The following is a 17,500-nucleotide window of genomic DNA, read 5'->3' as shown; positions in this document are numbered from 1 at the left end:
TGGCTGAAACTTACACAAATCTTCAAACTACTTTTCATTATACATTATCCTTCATCAATTGGCTGAAACTTACACAAATCTTCAAACTACTTTTCATTATACATTATCCTTCAACAATTGGTTGAAACTTACATAAATCTTCAAACTGCTTTTCATTATACATTATCCTTCATCAATTGGCTGAAACTTACATGAATCTTCAAACTACTTTTCATTATACATTATCCTTCATCAATTGGTTGAAACTTACATAAATCTTCAAACTGCTTTTCATTATACATTATCCTTCATCAATTGGCTGAAACACATAAATCTTCAAACTGCTTTTCATTATACATTATCCTTCAACAATTGGTTGAAACTTACATAAATCTTCAAACTACTTTTCATTATACATTATCCTTCAACAATTGGTTGAAACACATAAATCTTCAAACTACTTTTCATTATACATTATCCTTCAACAAATGGTTGAAACTTATTATGAATCTTCAAACTACTTTTCATTATACATTATCCTTCAACAAATGGTTGAAACTTACGTGAATCTTCAAACTACTTTTCATTATACATTATCCTTCAACAATTGGTTGAAACTTACATAAATCTTCAAACTACTTTTCATTATACATTATCCTTCAACAATTGGTTGAAACTTACATAAATCTTCAAACTGCTTTTCATTATACTTTATCCTTCATCAATTGGTTGAAACCTACATAAATCTTTAAACTACTTTTCATTATACATTATCCTTCAACAAATGGTTGAAACTTACGTGAATCTTCAAACTACTTTTCATTATACATTATCCTTCAACAATTGGTTGAAACTTGCATAAATCCTTAATCAGCGCTTACTACTATCATTATTACTATTATTACTATTATTGCTGTAATATTACGCCCTTTATGAACCCACAAAGGCAGTGAATAACAGCAGTCTGTTTCTCTCCTCTGCAGGAGCAGGAAGGATGGTCTGAGTGGTCGGAATGGTCCCGATGCTCCAGGACCTGTGACGGAGGCGCTGCTGTCCAGTCTAGACGGTGTCTTCACTACGCCGGGTGCCGAGGAGACTCCGTGAGGTAAGAGGACTTCGACGGGCGGGGCAAGTTGGCAAAACAGATAAACACTTTGTTTTATTCCAGCTGTGACCTGGTTTTGGAATGATCTTCCTAATCGGGTAGTTGAATCGGTTGAATTTCAGAAGTTCAAAGTTGCATGGGGGTTGCTGTGGCCTGATTGGTAACGTCTCTGCCTAGTGTTTGCCAGTCGGGGGTTCGAGTCCCGCTCAGACTCGTTAGTGCCATTGGGGGGTTTGGAGGAGTCTATAGTTCTATCTGCTGAGTCATCAGCAGCCACTGCCTGGCCCTCCCTGGTCCTTGGGTGGAGAGGAGGCTTGGGCGCTGATCATATAATATTTGGTCAGTGTCTAGGGCATTGACCTGATTGCTAGGGCAATGTCACTGTCCCTTGCCTCTGCCATTCATGAGCGACCTTTAAACCTTTAAATGTTATTATGTTGAACAGGCTGACACAAGTTTCTTTATTGTTATATATGAATTATCTGTTTTAATGTTGTTAATGTTTTTTTTAATATTTTATTTAAATTTTTCATTACTTTTTATATCGTTTATTTATTTTCTTGTTTCCTTTCCACACCGGAACATTTTTCCCTGTTGGAGCCCTTGGGCTTATAGCATCTTGCTTTTCCAACTAGGGTTGTAGCTTGGCTAATAATAATAATAATAATAATAATAATAATAATAATAATAATAATAATAATAATACAAGGGAAGTTTTATTAAATTTTGGTGTAATTTTTAGATTTAACTGATTTATTCAAATACCCATATGATATAATCTTGGATTTCCGAATTAGATTAATTAAAGTTAATTACTTTTCTATTAATATTTTAATAGATAAATAAATTTCTAAGGTTTATTAAAATTTTCAACCTATAAAATTTGACACTTACTTTTATTTTTTATTGAAAAAGTCGAAAATATTTGGATTATTTAATTTCTATGTAATATACTTTACCAAGAAAATAGAAATTTCCATCTCGGTATTTTGATTTGTAAGATTTTCAATTGATCAAATATGGGGCAGCCGGAAGTTCTTAATCTATTATAAAAAAAAATTAGAAAGTTTTTCTATCTTTTTGTTTTTAATTTTATTGTAAAATATTAACGATCTTACATATTCATTCAATGTCACATCATAGTTTATTATTATTATTATTATTATTATTATTATTATTATTATTATTATTATTATTATTATTATTATTATTATTAGCTAAACTACAACCTTAGTTGGAAAAGCAGGATGTTATAAACCCAAGTACTCCAACAGGGAAAAATAGCCTACTGAGGAAAGGAAACAAGGAAGTAAGTAAAGTAAATGAGAAGTAATGAATAATGAATATAACTTATCTTAAGTTCAATAATAACGTTAAAATAGATCTTTTATGTATAAACTATAAAAGGAGACTTATGTCTGCCCGTTTAACATATGAAAATTCGCTGCAAGTTTGAACTAATGAAGTTAAGCTGATTCAACTACCTGATTAGGAAGATCATTCCACAGCTTGGTCACAGCTGGAATAAAACTTCTTGAATGCTGTGTAGTATTGAGCCTTGTGAGGGGAAAGGCATGAATTTGAATTAGCTACATAACTTTAAAAAAAAAAAAAAAAAAAAAAAAAAAAAAGAGGAAGAGAAATAAGATGGAGTAGCGTGCCCGAGTGTACCCTCAAGCAAGAGAACTTTACGCCAAGACAGTGAAATACTATGGTACAGAGGCTGTGGCACTATCCAAGAGGCTGCTTACAGTCAGTATGGAGGCTAAAGATTATTTTGAAACCTATTTAATACTACGACATTAGCGACAAATCTTTAGCCTTTTTGGTGGAAAATATATTAATAGTTAGTACTATAGTCAATTCTTTTTAGTGAGGCGCATTTGCACCGACTCGCAGCGGTGCCCTTTTAGCTCGGAAAAGTATCCTGCTATCTGATTGGCTAGAATGATCTTGTCCAACCAATCAGCGATCAGGAAACTTTTTCCGAGCGAAAAGGGCACCCCTGCAAGTCTGTGCAAATCTGCCTCACTAAAAAGAATAGACTATAGAATACTGTGTAGTAATGAGCCTTATAATTTAAAAGGCATGACTTCGAATTGGGTACATAATTAGTAGTATTGAATAGGTTTCAAAATAATCTTTAGCCTTGATACTGACTGTAAGCAACCTCTTGGATAGTGCTATAGCCTCTGTACCATGGTATTTCACTGTCTTGGGGTAGAGTTCTCTTGCTTAAGGGTACACTCGGGCACGCTACTCTATCTTATTTCTCTTCCTCCTGTTTTTTTTTAAGTTTTTATAGTTTATATATGAAATATTTCAATGTTGTTACTGTTGTTAAAATACTTTATTTTCCTTATTTCCTTTCCTCGCTGGGCTATGTTCCCTGTTGGAGCCTCTGGGCTTGTAGCATCCTGCTTTTCCAACTAGGGTTGTAGCTTAGCAAGTAATAATAATAATAACAATAATAATAAAAATAATAATAATAATAGTAATAATAATCTCGTAGTTTTAAATAGGTTTCAAAATAATCTTTAGCCTTGATAATAATAATAATAATAATAATAATAATAATAATAATAATAATCTCCTAGTATTAAATAGCTTTCGAAATAGTCTTTAGCCTTGATACTGGTAATCGGCTTCTATATTTAGAAACCCGCGAAAAAACAAGACTTAATAACTAAAATAGATTTAACATCTGTGGATTCTATAAATGGCTTCAAAACAGCTTGAATCATTTACTAACCTTCAGACCAATGCTTTGCCCACGTAATCCCCAATGCAATCTGCTAATCCTTGTCAATCCCGATTAATCCCAAACCTATCGATTGGATTTAATCACGTAATTAGCAGGAACTATCAAATCCTCCTTCAGAAAGGTCCCTGAGAACCAATTAGATGAGCAGCGCTCGTTAAGGATTTGCGCTAACTATAGGCAGTATTATTATTATTATGATTATTATTATTATCATCCAGAGATAGAGAGAATCCATATATTAGGATGTATATGATACATGGCTTTGTATATATATATATATATATATATATATATATATATATATATATATATATATATATATACTGTATATACATATATATATATATATATATATATATATATATATATATATATATATATATATATATGTGTGTGTGTGTGTGTGTGTGTGTGTGTGTGTGTGTGTGTGTGTGTGTGTGTGGTTTTTTATTTCTTTCCACATATTTCCGATTATGAAACTGTTCGTTACTCCTAAGGAGGAAAGGAAAAATCCTTGCAGGGGATGGGGAGTAGGCTGTCTTGGGAAAGTGGGGATGGGGGGAGACGGGCTTAGGTAAGTGGGCAAAATCCCCCTTTAACGAGCGTGCAATATTTGGACCGATTATTGATCAGCGCGACCAGAATGGAAAGCGATAATCTCGTTAGGCCGACCATTAAGGATTCACCAGTTGACGCTGGCAAACCCATTGAGGCTATTTTTAAGACCAAATTTTTTTTAAGACTACCGAGAGACGGTTTTCCTTGTTGCTACCTGATTGTGAAATTGCAGAAGCTAAACTCTCTCTGGGATCTTTTCCCAGACAGCCTTTATTTCATGAACAATGCTTCTAGAACACTAAAATCTCTCTCAGGTCTTTGCTCAGCCAGCCTTTGTAACAAACAACGCTTCCAGAAGGCTAGGATCTCTCTCAGGTCTTTGCTCAGACGGCGTTTATTTCATGAACAATGCTTCTAGAACACTAAAATCTCTCTCAGGTCTTTGCTCAGCCAGCCTTTGTAACAAACAACGCTTCCAGAAGGCTAGGATCTCTCTCAGGTCTTTGCTCAGACAGCTTTTATTTCATATACAATGCTTCCAGAAGACTAAAATCTCTCTCAGGTCTTTGCTCAGCCAGCCTTTGTAACAAACAACGCTTCCAGAAGACTAAAATCTCTGTCAGGTCTTTGCTCAGACAGCTTTTATTTCATATACAATGCTTCCAGAAGACTAAAATCTCTCTCAGGTCTTTGCTCAGCCAGCCTTTGTAACAAACAACGCTTCCAGAAGACTAAAATCTCTCTCAGGTCTTTGCTCAGACAGCTTTTATTTCATATACAATGCTTCCAGAAGACTAAAATCTCTCTCAGGTCTTTGCTCAGCCAGCCTTTGTAACAAACAACGCTTCCAGAAGACTAAAATCTCTCTCAGGTCTTTGCTCAGCCAGCCTTTGTAACAAACAACGCTTCCAGAAGACTAAAATCTCTCTCAGGTCTTTGCTCAGCCAGCCTTTGTAACAAACAACGCTTCCAGAAGGCTAGGATCTCTCTCAGGTCTTTGCTCAGACAGCTTTTATTTCATATACAATGCTTCCAGAAGACTAAAATCTCTCTCAGGTCTTTGCTCAGCCAGCCTTTGTAACAAACAACGCTTCCAGAAGACTAAAATCTCTATCAGGTCTTTGCTCAGACAGCTTTTATTTCATATACAATGCTTCCAGAAGACTAAAATCTCTCTCAGGTCTTTGCTCAGCCAGCCTTTGTAACAAACAACGCTTCCAGAAGACTAAAATCTCTCTCAGGTCTTTGCTCAGCCAGCCTTTGTAACAAACAACGCTTCCAGAAGGCTAAGATCTCTCTCAGGTCTTTGCTCAGACAGCCTTTCTAACAAACAAAGCTTCCAGAAGGCTAAAATCTCTCTCAGATCTTTGCTCAGACAGCCTTTGTAACAAACAACGCTTCCAGAAGGCTAAAATCTCTCTCAGATCTTTGCTCAGACAGCCTTTATAACAAACAACGCTTCCAGAAGGCTAAGATCTCTCTCAGGTCTTTGCTCAGACAGCCTTTCTAACAAACAAAGCTTCCAGAAGGCTAAAATCTCTCTCAGATCCTTGCTCACACAGCCTTTGTAACAAACAACGCCTCCAGAAGGCTAAAATCTCTCTCTCTCAGATCTTTGCTCAGACAACCTTTGTAACAAACAACGCTTCCAGAAGGCTAAAATCTCTCTCAGGTCTATGCTCAGACAGCCTTTGTATCAAACAACGCTACCAGAATGCTAAAATCACTCAAATCTTTGCTTTCAACCTTCACGATTGTGAAATCATGAAGGTTAAAGAGGCGAGATTTTATCTTACGTGCTGTTGATGGTTTGATTTTATTTAATCCTTATCTTCGTTTCTTCTGTTATCTATGTAATTGGTATTTTACGTTGGGAGCTTCGATTTTTTTTTCTCAAATTTTCGGTTTTGCTCTCTCTGTTCAGCTATTTCCCCTTTTAAGCAAAGGACATTCATAATGAACGTTATTTTGGAGATAAGGAAAAATCCGTGGTGCTTTTCTGCCTTTACTTATATATGAAGGTGAACAGAAAATACTCTTCTGCTAAAAAAAAAAAAAAATATAGCCAAGGTGAATGTGAGATTAAATGGACTATCTGAATCGATGTATCTACTTTCATTATTTAATGAAAATTATCATTATTATCATTATTTTTATTATTATTGTTGTTTTAATTATTATTACTATTTTTATTGTTGTTGTTATCGTTATTATTATTATTATTATTATTATTATTATTATTATTGTTGTTGTTGTTGTTGTTATTATCACAAGCTAAGCTATAAACCTAGCTGGAAAAGCAAAATGCTATAAGCCCAAGGGTTCCAACAGGGAAGAATAGCCCAGTGAAGAAAGGAACAAGGAAATGAATAAACTTCAAGAGGAGTAATAAATATTGAAAATTAAATATTCTAATAACAGTTACATAATTGAATTAGATCTCTCATATATTAACTATAAAAACTTCAAAAATGAAAAAAGATGAAGCGAAATAAGGTAGAGGAGGGTGCTTAGTGTACCCTTAAGCAAGAGAACTCAAACCCAAGACAGTGGAAGACCATGGTACAAAGGCTATGGCACTACCCAAGACTAGAGAGCAATGGTTTGATTTCGGAGTGTTCTTCTCCTAGAAGAGCTGCTTACCATAGCTAAAGAGTCTCTTCTACCCTTGCCAAGAGGAAATTAGCCACTGAACAACTACAGTGCAGTAGTCAACCCCTTGAATGGAGAAGATTTGTTTTGTAATCTCAGTGTTGTCCGGTGTATGAGGACAAAGGAGAATGTGTAGAGAATGAGTCAGGATATTCTGTGTATGTGTAAGCAAAGGGAAAATGAACCGTAACTAGAGAAGGATCTAATGTTGTACAGTCTGGCCAGTCAAAGAACCCAATAACTCTCTAGTGGTAGTATCTCAACGGTTGGGCGGTGCCATGGCCAACCTATTACCTTATTTGGTCTTCGTATTTTGTGATGATTACTGCAGTTTTCGAACATTTTCACTGAGATTTAGGAGTAAATTATACAGTAAAGGAATAACGATGTTGATTATAGCAACATTAAGCCTAATTCACTCTCTACTACATAACCCGAGCGTTCTTTCACGGAATAACTTATGCTTTTCCTTTATCTCTCTCTCCTCAAGGTACAAACTCTGCAACTTGGATCCTTGCAGCGCCGGTAGCAAGGACTTCCGCGCAGTGCAGTGTTCTGAATACGACGGTCTTCCCCACGAGGGCAATCTGTACGAGTGGGAGCCAGCCGAAGGGGAAGATCAGTGCGCCCTGACTTGTCGCGCCCAAGGTGGAGGCCCTGTGGTGACCCTCAACCCTAGGGTCAGGGATGGCACACGGTGCAAGCCAGGCGAACTTGATCTCTGCATCAACGGACGCTGCCAGGTGAGTTAGTTGATGCAGCCATTGTTAGATTTTAGTGTTTGCTTTTGTTGTTTTTGTGGTGTTGGTGTTGTGCTTTTTTTAATAGATAAGGAATAAGCCATTTGAGGCAGACATTGTCAATTTTAGTGTCTGTTTATGTTGTTGTTGTTGGTGGTGTTGTGTTTTTTTTTTTTCAATAGATAGGGAATAAGTTATTTGACGCAGCCATTGTTAGATTTTAGTGTTTGCTTTTGTTGTTGTTGTTGGTTTTGTTGTTTTTTTCAATAGATAGGGAATAAGTTAGTTGACGCAGACATTGTTAGATATTAGTGTTTGCTTTTGTTGTTGTTGTTGGTGTTGTTTTTTTTTTTTTTTTCAATAGATAGGGAATAAGTCATTTGACGCAGCCATTGTTAGATTTTAGTGTCTGTTTATGTTGTTGTTGTTGTTGGTGGTGGTGTTGTTGTTTTTTTTAATAGATAGGGAATAAGTTATTTGACGCAGCCATTGTCAGATTTTACTGTCTGTTTTTGTTGTTGTTGTTGTTGTTGTGTTTTTTACCAGATGGGGAATAAGTCATTCTACACAGCCATTGTCATAGATTAGTGTCTGTTGTTGTTGTTGTTGTTATGGTGTTCTTTTTTTAGCAGATAGGAAATAAGTTAAAGTGTGTTATTTTTATAGAGAAAATGCAGCCATTGTAAGATTTTAGTAAATGTTATTGTTGTTGTTATTGTTGTGTTGTTTTTTAGCAGATAGGGAATAAGTTATTTTACACAACCATTGTCATAAATTAGTTTGTTATTTTTATAGAGAAAATTGGTTGAAGAAGAATGGAGGCAATTAGCTAGATAACCCTTATATGGAATTTTTGGAAAATTTGTCCCTAGAAATGCACCTGTTCCCCCTTTTAATCCCCTCTTAGATAAAAGTAATTTTCGCAATCCCTAAATATTTCTAAAATATTCTGATCGTCTAAAAACAGGATTCGTTCTCTATTCAATTATAGGTACTGTTTACAACTTATTAATATATTTATTATACTATGCCTATCTCCACACAAGTATGTGGTAACGTCCCTGACTGGTGAACGCTCAAACTCATTAGTTTCTTTGTTCGCTACAATCTCACCATCCCTGTGAACTAAGGATGGGGTGTTAGGGGGAGCCTATAGGTCTATCTGCTGAGTCATCAGCAGCCATTACCTGGCCCTCCTTGGTCCTAGCTTGGTTGGGAGAGGAATCTTGGGCGCTGATCATATGTGTATATATATGTTCAGTCTCTAGGACATTATCCTGTTCGATGGGGCAATGTCACTGTCCCTTACCTCTGCCATTCATGAGCGGTCTTTAAACCTTTAATTGAGTTTACGTGAGACGAATAATTACAATTTTAAAAGAAGAAGTAAAGGAAACACATTTGATTGAAACTCAGTTAGGGAAAATCGCCAAAGATAAGGAGAGACTAGGACTTTCCCGATAATTCCTTTTGATTGTGTCCTAATGAACTTTGCAATCCCTTCGATTGGCTCTGGACGAGAGAGAGAGAGAGAGAGAGAGAGAGAGAGAGAGAGAGAGAGAGAGAGAGAGAGAGAGAGAGAGAGAGAGAAACTTCCTCGAGAAGAGAGAGAGACATCTTCCAAATGTTTTATTCCAGAGTCGAGGAAAAAAAAAAAAGATTTTTGCGGTCGTTAGTAAGGAATTCTTTTAGGTCGAAATTGGCGCTCAATTTCCCTCGACAGAGAAAAGGGATCTTGGCTGTTAAGAGTGTTTGTCTACGTCTGTGGTGCCAGAGGTGGCTTCTCAGTAGCCTTAGGTTAATCAGAAGATATGTAAATGTTTAAAGTTTAAAGATTTAAAAATTGATCATAAGTAGCAGAGGTAAAGGAGAGGACAATGTCCTAGAGATTGACTATATATACAAGAGGACAATGTCCTGAGACTAACCTTGTATATAACAGGGCTATGTCCTAGAGATTAACTATATACAGTATACAACAGGACAATGTCCTAGAGATTGACTATATATACAAGAGGACAATGTCCTGAGACTAACCATGTATATAACAGGGCTATGTCCTAGAGATTAACTATATACAGTATACAACAGGACAATGTCCTAGAGATTGACCATATATACAAGAGGACAATGTCCTGAGACTAACCATGTATATACTAGGGCTATGTCCTAGAGATTAACTATATACAGTATACAACAGGACAATGTCCTAGAGATTGACCATATATACAACAGGGCAATGTCCTAGAGACTAACCAAGTATATAACAGGGCTATGTCCTAGAGATTAACTATATACAGTATACAACAGGACTATGTCCGAGAGATTGATATGTATAACAGGGCAATGTCCTAGAGACTAACCATGTATATAACAGGGCTATGTCCTAGAGATTGACCATATATACAAGAAGACAATGTCCTAGAGACTAACCATGTATATAACAGGGCTATGTCCTAGAGATTAACTATATACAGTATACAACAGGACAATGTCCTAGAGATTGACCATATATACAACAGGGCAATGTCCTAGAGACTAACCATGTATATAACAGGGCTATGTCCTAGAGATTGACCATATATACAAGAAGACAATGTCCTAGAGACTAACCATGTATATAACAGGGCTATGTCCTAGAGACCAACCATGAATATAACAGGGCTATGTCCTAGAGATTGACCATATATACAACAGGGCAATGTCCTAGAGACTAACCATGTATATAACAGGGCTATGCCCTAGAGATTAACCATATAATTATACAACATGACAATGTCCTAGAGACTAACCATGTATATAACAGGGCTATGTCCTAGAGACTAACCATGTATATAACAGGGCTATGTCCTAGAGACTAACCATGTATATAACAGGGCTATGTCCTAGAGACTAACCATGTATATAACAGGGCTATGTCCTAGAGACTAACCATGTATATAACAGGGCTATGTCCTAGAGATTAACCATATAATTATACAACATGACAATGTCCTAGAGACCAACCATGAATATAACAGGGCTATGTCCTAGAGACTAGCCATACATACGAAAGGACAGATTAACCATCTATACAAGAGGACAATGTCCTAGAGACTGACCATATATACATGTGATCAGCGCCCAAGCCCCCTCTCCACCCAAGCTAGGACCAGGGAGGACTAGGTAATGGCTGCTGATGACTGAGTAGGTAGACTTATACACTCCCTGAAGCACCCAATTCGTAGCTCATAAGGATGGTGAGGTTGCAGACACTACTAGAAACTATTGAGCTTGTGCGGATCCCGAACTCCCGTCCAACAGATTACGAGACAGGGATTTTTCCCATACGCTACCAAAGGGTAGTGTCGATGGTACACCTCATGCGGTCCACTGTAGGCACTACTTTCAGGCTTTTGTAGCGTCCTTTTATCCCTGATTATATTGACTTTTTAGCCTCGACCATATCTCCATTGCCTTTTCAGCTCTTTACCTTCGCCAACGAAGTTGGAAGGTTATGTTTTACCCCCTGTTTGTGTATTTGTGTGTTTGTTTGTGAACAGCTTTCTGGCCACAATATTGATAGTAGAGTAATGAAACTTGCAGGGATTAACTGTATTATAAAAAGCTAGAAATTATTAAATTTTGGAGGGTCAAGATCAAGGCTCAAGATCACGGCCAAGCAAAATGTCTAATTCATAAGTTTGGACATCGTTGCTACAGAGACTTCAAGCTTGGTTCATATTTGAGTGCATGAAAATCCACGCCAATTAATACATATTAAGGTCAAAGGTCAAGGTTGAGCAAAAGGTCGAGAAGTGAGCTGCCGCAGTGGAGGTATGCGCTCTACTGAGTGCCCCTCTAGTTATTGTTTTCTTTGTGCTGTGATTAATGAAACCCATTCAAGAAAACATAACTCTTTGAAAACAATTGTGATCTGTAGCTTACGGTTCAATATTTTCAAGAGTATTTATTATTATCATTACTATCCAAGCTACAACCCTAGTTGGAAAAGCAAGATGCTATAAGCCCAGGGGCTCCAACAGGGAAAAATAGCCCAGTGAGGAAAGGAAATAAGGAAATAAATAAATGAAGAGAACAAATTAACAATAAATCATTCTAAAATAAGTAACAACGTCACTTATTATACACGTATGTATAAACTATTACGACATACGATATACCTCATATAGCAGCGTCTGTTCAACTGTTCATTGAACAGGCAAGAACAGTTCACCTGTTTTCCTGCCTAAAATTTAACAGTTATTCCTGTTCTTCACTGTTGAATGAAAAGGGAAAGAAAAATTTCTGAAATCTGAAGTTGTATTGGGACTGGTAGGATCCCTCCCCCCTCCCCTCCCTCCAGCCCCAGCTTCCCGGGGGGGGGGGGGCATCCATTCTCTCTTGTGTGGCATCAACCCCATGACATTTTTAATCTATCATTTATCCACTTTTGACTTGTGTGGCATTGGCCAGACTTCGAGACCCGCTTTTTGCCACTACATCGTTTGATATTTCCTTAACTTTTTTGACACATTCTCTCTCTCTCTCTCTCTCTCTCTCTCTCTCTCTCTCTCACATATACATATACACACGTTTGTCAAAATCTCTAGATGGGAAAATTTCGTAGATGACCCTGCTCTCTCTCTCTCTCTCTCTCTCTCTCTCTCTCTCTCTCTCTCTCTCACACACACACATATACATATACACGTTTGTCAAAATCTCTAGATGGGAAAATTTCGTAGATGACCCTGCTCTCTCTCACTCTCTCTCTCTCTCTCTCTCTCTCTCTCTCTCTCTCTCTCCCATGCCAAATCTTTAGATGGGAAATTTTCGTAGATGAAATTTCACTGAAGACATTGGTTGCCTATTTCTGAGTATAAGAGAGAGAGAGAGAGAGAGAGAGAGAGAGAGAGAGAGAGAGAGAGAGAGAGAGAGAGAGTCATCCTTCTTCAATTTCCTCGGGAGAAAAAGTTAAGTGGAGGATTAGTTCCTTGAAAGACGGCTTTAACTCCTTGATTTATTTTGGGATGTTCCTTGGCCTCACGGCTTAAGATCAGAAACAAAACAACAACAATAACAACAACAACAACAACAACAACAACAACTCTCTGAGATCTATGTGAGCATCATAAGTTGTAATCACGTCTCCGCATCATGTCAGTGGATGAACAAACAAAAACAAAAAAACAAAATATTTTAAGCATTTTGGGAGTTCTTATGATCTTGTCTAACTTATTCTTGAACTCGTTTACCTTGTTACTGTTTACTACATCCGCTGGAAGTCTTATTCCAAGTATTTGCTATTTTGTATGTACAGAAATTGCCACATTGAGAGAGAGAGAGAGAGAGAGAGAGAGAGAGAGAGAGAGAGAGAGAGAGAGAGAGAGGGAATGTGTCAAAAATTTGTACGCTACTTTTAAAAGTATTGTCGAGTGATAGTAATTAGTATAGGTTTTAAGTAGGAGGAAAATGTGCATTATTGTTTGTACGTTTGAACAGCAATGACTTATTGTTAATATAAATAAATATATATATATATATATATATATATATATATATATATATATATATATATATATATATATATATATTTATATTATATATATATATAAAATATATATAATATATATATAATATATACATATATATATATATATATATATATATATATATATATATATATTATATATATATTATATATATAAATATATATATATATTATATATATGTATATATAATATATATATATATATATATATATTATATATATATATATATATATATATATATATATATATATATATATATATATAATAAAAATGACTTATTCCGTGGTAAGACACCCCATTAGGAAATGATTATGATGATTGGGGCAAGAGAAAAAATTGGAGAAAAATGTAGGGTGAAGAGTTTTTTTTTTTTTTTTTTTTTTTTTTTTTTTTTTTTTTTTTTTTAAGAAAGAAAGAATGAGAAGACTGTTAGTGAGGAGGAGGAATGATTGAGAGACTCAAGGTGAGTTCTTTAGGCGTCAATCTCTGTCATTGGCAGAGGCTGACTCATCGGACGGTCCACTAAAAACTTTTTTTCTTCGGTCCACCAAAAGTCTTTTCTTCTTTTATCCACCAGAAGCTTTTTTTTTTCCATCCGTCAAAATCCTTTTTTCTTCGGTCCACCAAAACATTTTTCTTCGGTCCACCAAAACATTTTCTTCGGTCCACCAAAACATTTTTTTTCAGTCCACCAAAAACTTTTATGCTTTGGTTCACCAAAAGCTTTTTTTCTTTGGTCCACCAAAAATATTTTTCTTCAGTTCAAAAATTTTTATGCTCTGGTCTACCAAAAACTTTTTTTTAGTCCACCAAAAGCATTTTCTTCGGTTCACCAAAACCTTTATGTTTTGGTCCACCTAAACCTTTTTTTCTTTGGTCCACCAAAAGCATTTTCTTCAGTCCACCAAAACTTTTATGCTTTGGTCCACTAAAAACTTTTTTTCTTTGGTCCACCAAAACATTTTTCTTCGGTTCACCAAAAACTTTATTGCTTTGGTTCACCAAAAGCTTTTTTTTCTTTGGTCCACCAAAAATATTTTTCTTCAGTCCAAAAATTTTTATGCTTTGGTCTACCAAAAACTTTTTTTCCTTGGTCCACCAAAAGTATTTTCTTCAGTCCACCAAAAACTTTAAAGCTTTGGTCCACTAAAAACTTTTTTTCTTTGGTCCACCAAAAATATTTTCTTCAGTCCAAACATTTTTATGCTTTGGTCTACCAAAAACTTTTTTTCTTTGGTCCACCCATAAAACCAAAAACATTTAAGCTTTGGTTCACCAAAAGCTTTTTTCCTTTGGTCCACCAAAAATATTTTTCTTCAGTCCAAATATTTTTATGCTTTGGTCTACCAAAACCATTTTTTCTTTGGTCCACCAAAAGCATTTTCTTCAGTCCACCAAAAACTTTTATGCTTTGGTTCAGCAAAAACTTTTTTTTTTTTTTTGGTCCAACAAAAAAACCAAAAACTTTTATGCTTTGGTTCAGCAAAAACTTTTTTTCTTTGGTCCAACAAAAAAACCAAAAACTTTTATGCTTTGGTTCACCAAAAACTTTTTCTTTGGTCCACCAAAAAACCAAAACTTTTATGCTTTGGTTCACCAAAAACTTTTTTCTTTGGTCCACCAAAAAACCAATAACTTTTATGCTTTGGTTCACCAAAAACTTTTTTCTTTGGTCCACCAAAAAACCAAAAACTTTTATGCTTTGGTTCACCAAAAACTTTTTCTTTGGTCCACCAAAAAAACAAAAACTTTCATGCTTTGGTTCACCAAAAACTTTTTCTTTGGTCCACAAAAAACCAAAAACTTTTATGCTTTGGTTCACCAAAAACTTTTTTCTTTGGTCCACCAAAAATCCAAAAACTTTTTATGCTTTGGTTTCACCAAAAACTTTTTTCTTTGGTCCACCAAAAAAACCAAAAACTTTTATGCTTTGGTCCACTAAAAACTTTTTTTCTTTGGTCCACCAAAAAACCAAAAACTTTTATGCTTTGGTTCACCAAAATCTTTTTTTCTTTGGTCCAACAAAAAAAAAAAAACTTTTATGCTTTGGTTCACCAAAAACTTTTTTTCTTTGGTCCACCAAAAAACCAAAAACTTTTATGCTTTAGTTCACCAAAAACATTTTCTTCGGTACACCAAAAATATTTTTCTTCGGTACACCAGAAACTTTTTCTTCTTCCGTCTACCAAAGACTTTTCTTCGGTCTATCAAAATATTTTTTTCCTTTGGTCCAGCAATAACTTTTTATTATTATTATTATTATTATTATTATAATTATTATTATTATTATTATTATTATTATTATTATTAGTAGTAGTAGTAGTAGTAGTAGTAGTAGTAGTAGTATTTGCTAACCTACAACACTAGCTGGATAAGCAAAATGCTATAAGCCTAAGGGCTCCAACAGAGAAAAAATATCAGTGAGGAAAGTGAATAAGGAAATAAATAAACTACAAGGAAAGTAATTAACAATTGAAATAAAATATTTTAAGGACAGTAACTACATTAGACTAAATTTTTCATAAACTATTAAGCTTCAAAAAAAAAAAAAATATGAAGACAAATAAGATAGAAAAGTGTACCAAAGTGTAACCTCAAGCAAGAGAACTCTAACCCAAGACAGTGAGAATAGTTACCTCTTTCTGATGTATTCATTTTCCTTATTAGAATCGAATCATATCTTTACAATTTATTACCTCCGCCAGCGGAGTTGGGAGCAGGTTATCTTTTCGCCCCTGTTGGTCTGTTTGTTTGTTTGTGAACAACATCCTGGTCTCAGTTTTACTCAAAGATTTTAGAGAAACTTTAATGGATTAATTGTTATGTAGAGACTTTTAAGTAATTCAATTTTTAAAGCTCTAGGTCAAAGGTCAAGGCCAAGGTCGAGCAAAAGGTTGACCAAATTAACCCTAGCCTTAACCCCAAATACGCCTACGATCTAAATTGAATCTGAGAAAGGCAAGCTGGTTTCGAGAAATAAGCTGCCGTGGTGGAGGTCTGCACTCTCAGTGTGCTTTTTCTAGTTTATAGTAATTTATTGAAAGAGTTACCAATTTTTTCCTTTTTTATGTTCATATATTGGAATACAGTTACATTCTTTTTAATTGGTTTATTTACTTATTTAATTTGTTTCATTTCTTTTAATAATTTGAGCATTGACTCCATCATTACATATTTTCTCAATCTTCTAAATTTCCTTCCCAATTTTTTTCCAAAATAGTATATGAATCATATGCTTATCAAAGAACCGATTTTCGTATAAACTTTTTTTTTTTCCTTCAACGGGGTATTGTGTGTGTGTGTGTAGATTGCCTTACCATACGTAAGACACGGGCTCTTTCCGCTGGGCAGCCCGTAAATTCAACGGGGTATTGTGTAAATACTATTGTAATTTTCTTTTCTTCAACGGGGTATTGTGTAAATACTATTGTAATTTTCTTTTCTTCGACGGGGTATTGTGTAAATACTATTGTAATTTTCTTTTTTCCTCTACTAGTATATTTTTCCAATCTGGACCTCAGCGTGAAAAGTAATGAATTCTCACTATGCCTGAAAATTTATTTCCGACACATTTTCCTCTCCATAATGAATAAATTCTGACGGTTAACTGAATATTATTTTTGGGTAGAAGAGACTCTTCAGGTATGGTAAGCAGCTCTTCTAGGAGAAGGACACTCCAAAATCAAACCATTATTCTCTAGTCTTGGGTAGTGCTATAACTTCTGTATCATGGTATTCCACTGTCTTTGGTTAGAGTTCTCTTGCTTGAGGGTACACCTCGGGCACACTGTTGTATTTAGTTTATCTTCCTCTTGTTTTGTTATAGTTTTTAAAGTTTAGATAGGAAATACTCACTTTAATGTTGTTACTTTTCTTGAAATATTTTATTTTTCCTTATTTCCTTTCCTCACTGGGCTATTTTCCTCGTTGGAGCCCCTGGGCTTATAGCATCCTTCTTTTCCAACTAGGGTTGTAGCTTAGCATTTGATGATAATAATAATAATATTTCATTGTAATAGAATTTAAAGGAATATTTGCTTTTGGATATCTATATAAAATTCTTATGTGACAGTACTCAGTCTTCAATATAATAATCCTTTATTATTATTATTATTATTATTATTATTATTATTATTATTATTATTATTATTATTATTATTATTATTATTAT

The 17,500-nt window shown here is 35.1% G+C and overlaps 1 protein-coding gene across 1 annotated transcript in view; it reads left to right on the top strand.

The window, feature by feature from the left end:
* The window catches only part of LOC137625086 (ADAMTS-like protein 1), a 134,425-nt gene that overhangs the window by 39,645 nt on the left and 77,280 nt on the right, over nt 1-17,500 (top strand). Inside the window, exons 2-3 of the mRNA XM_068356017.1 lie at nt 963-1,084; nt 7,549-7,801. Coding sequence (XP_068212118.1) covers nt 963-1,084; nt 7,549-7,801 — 375 coding nt within the window. The remainder of the gene's footprint in view (nt 1-962; nt 1,085-7,548; nt 7,802-17,500) is intronic.

This window comes from Palaemon carinicauda, chromosome 31 (assembly GCF_036898095.1).
Source record: "Palaemon carinicauda isolate YSFRI2023 chromosome 31, ASM3689809v2, whole genome shotgun sequence".
Lineage (NCBI taxonomy): Eukaryota > Metazoa > Arthropoda > Malacostraca > Decapoda > Palaemonidae > Palaemon > Palaemon carinicauda.
The sequence above is the reverse complement of the archived record's forward strand: the minus strand, read 5'-3'. Positions and strand labels throughout refer to the sequence as shown.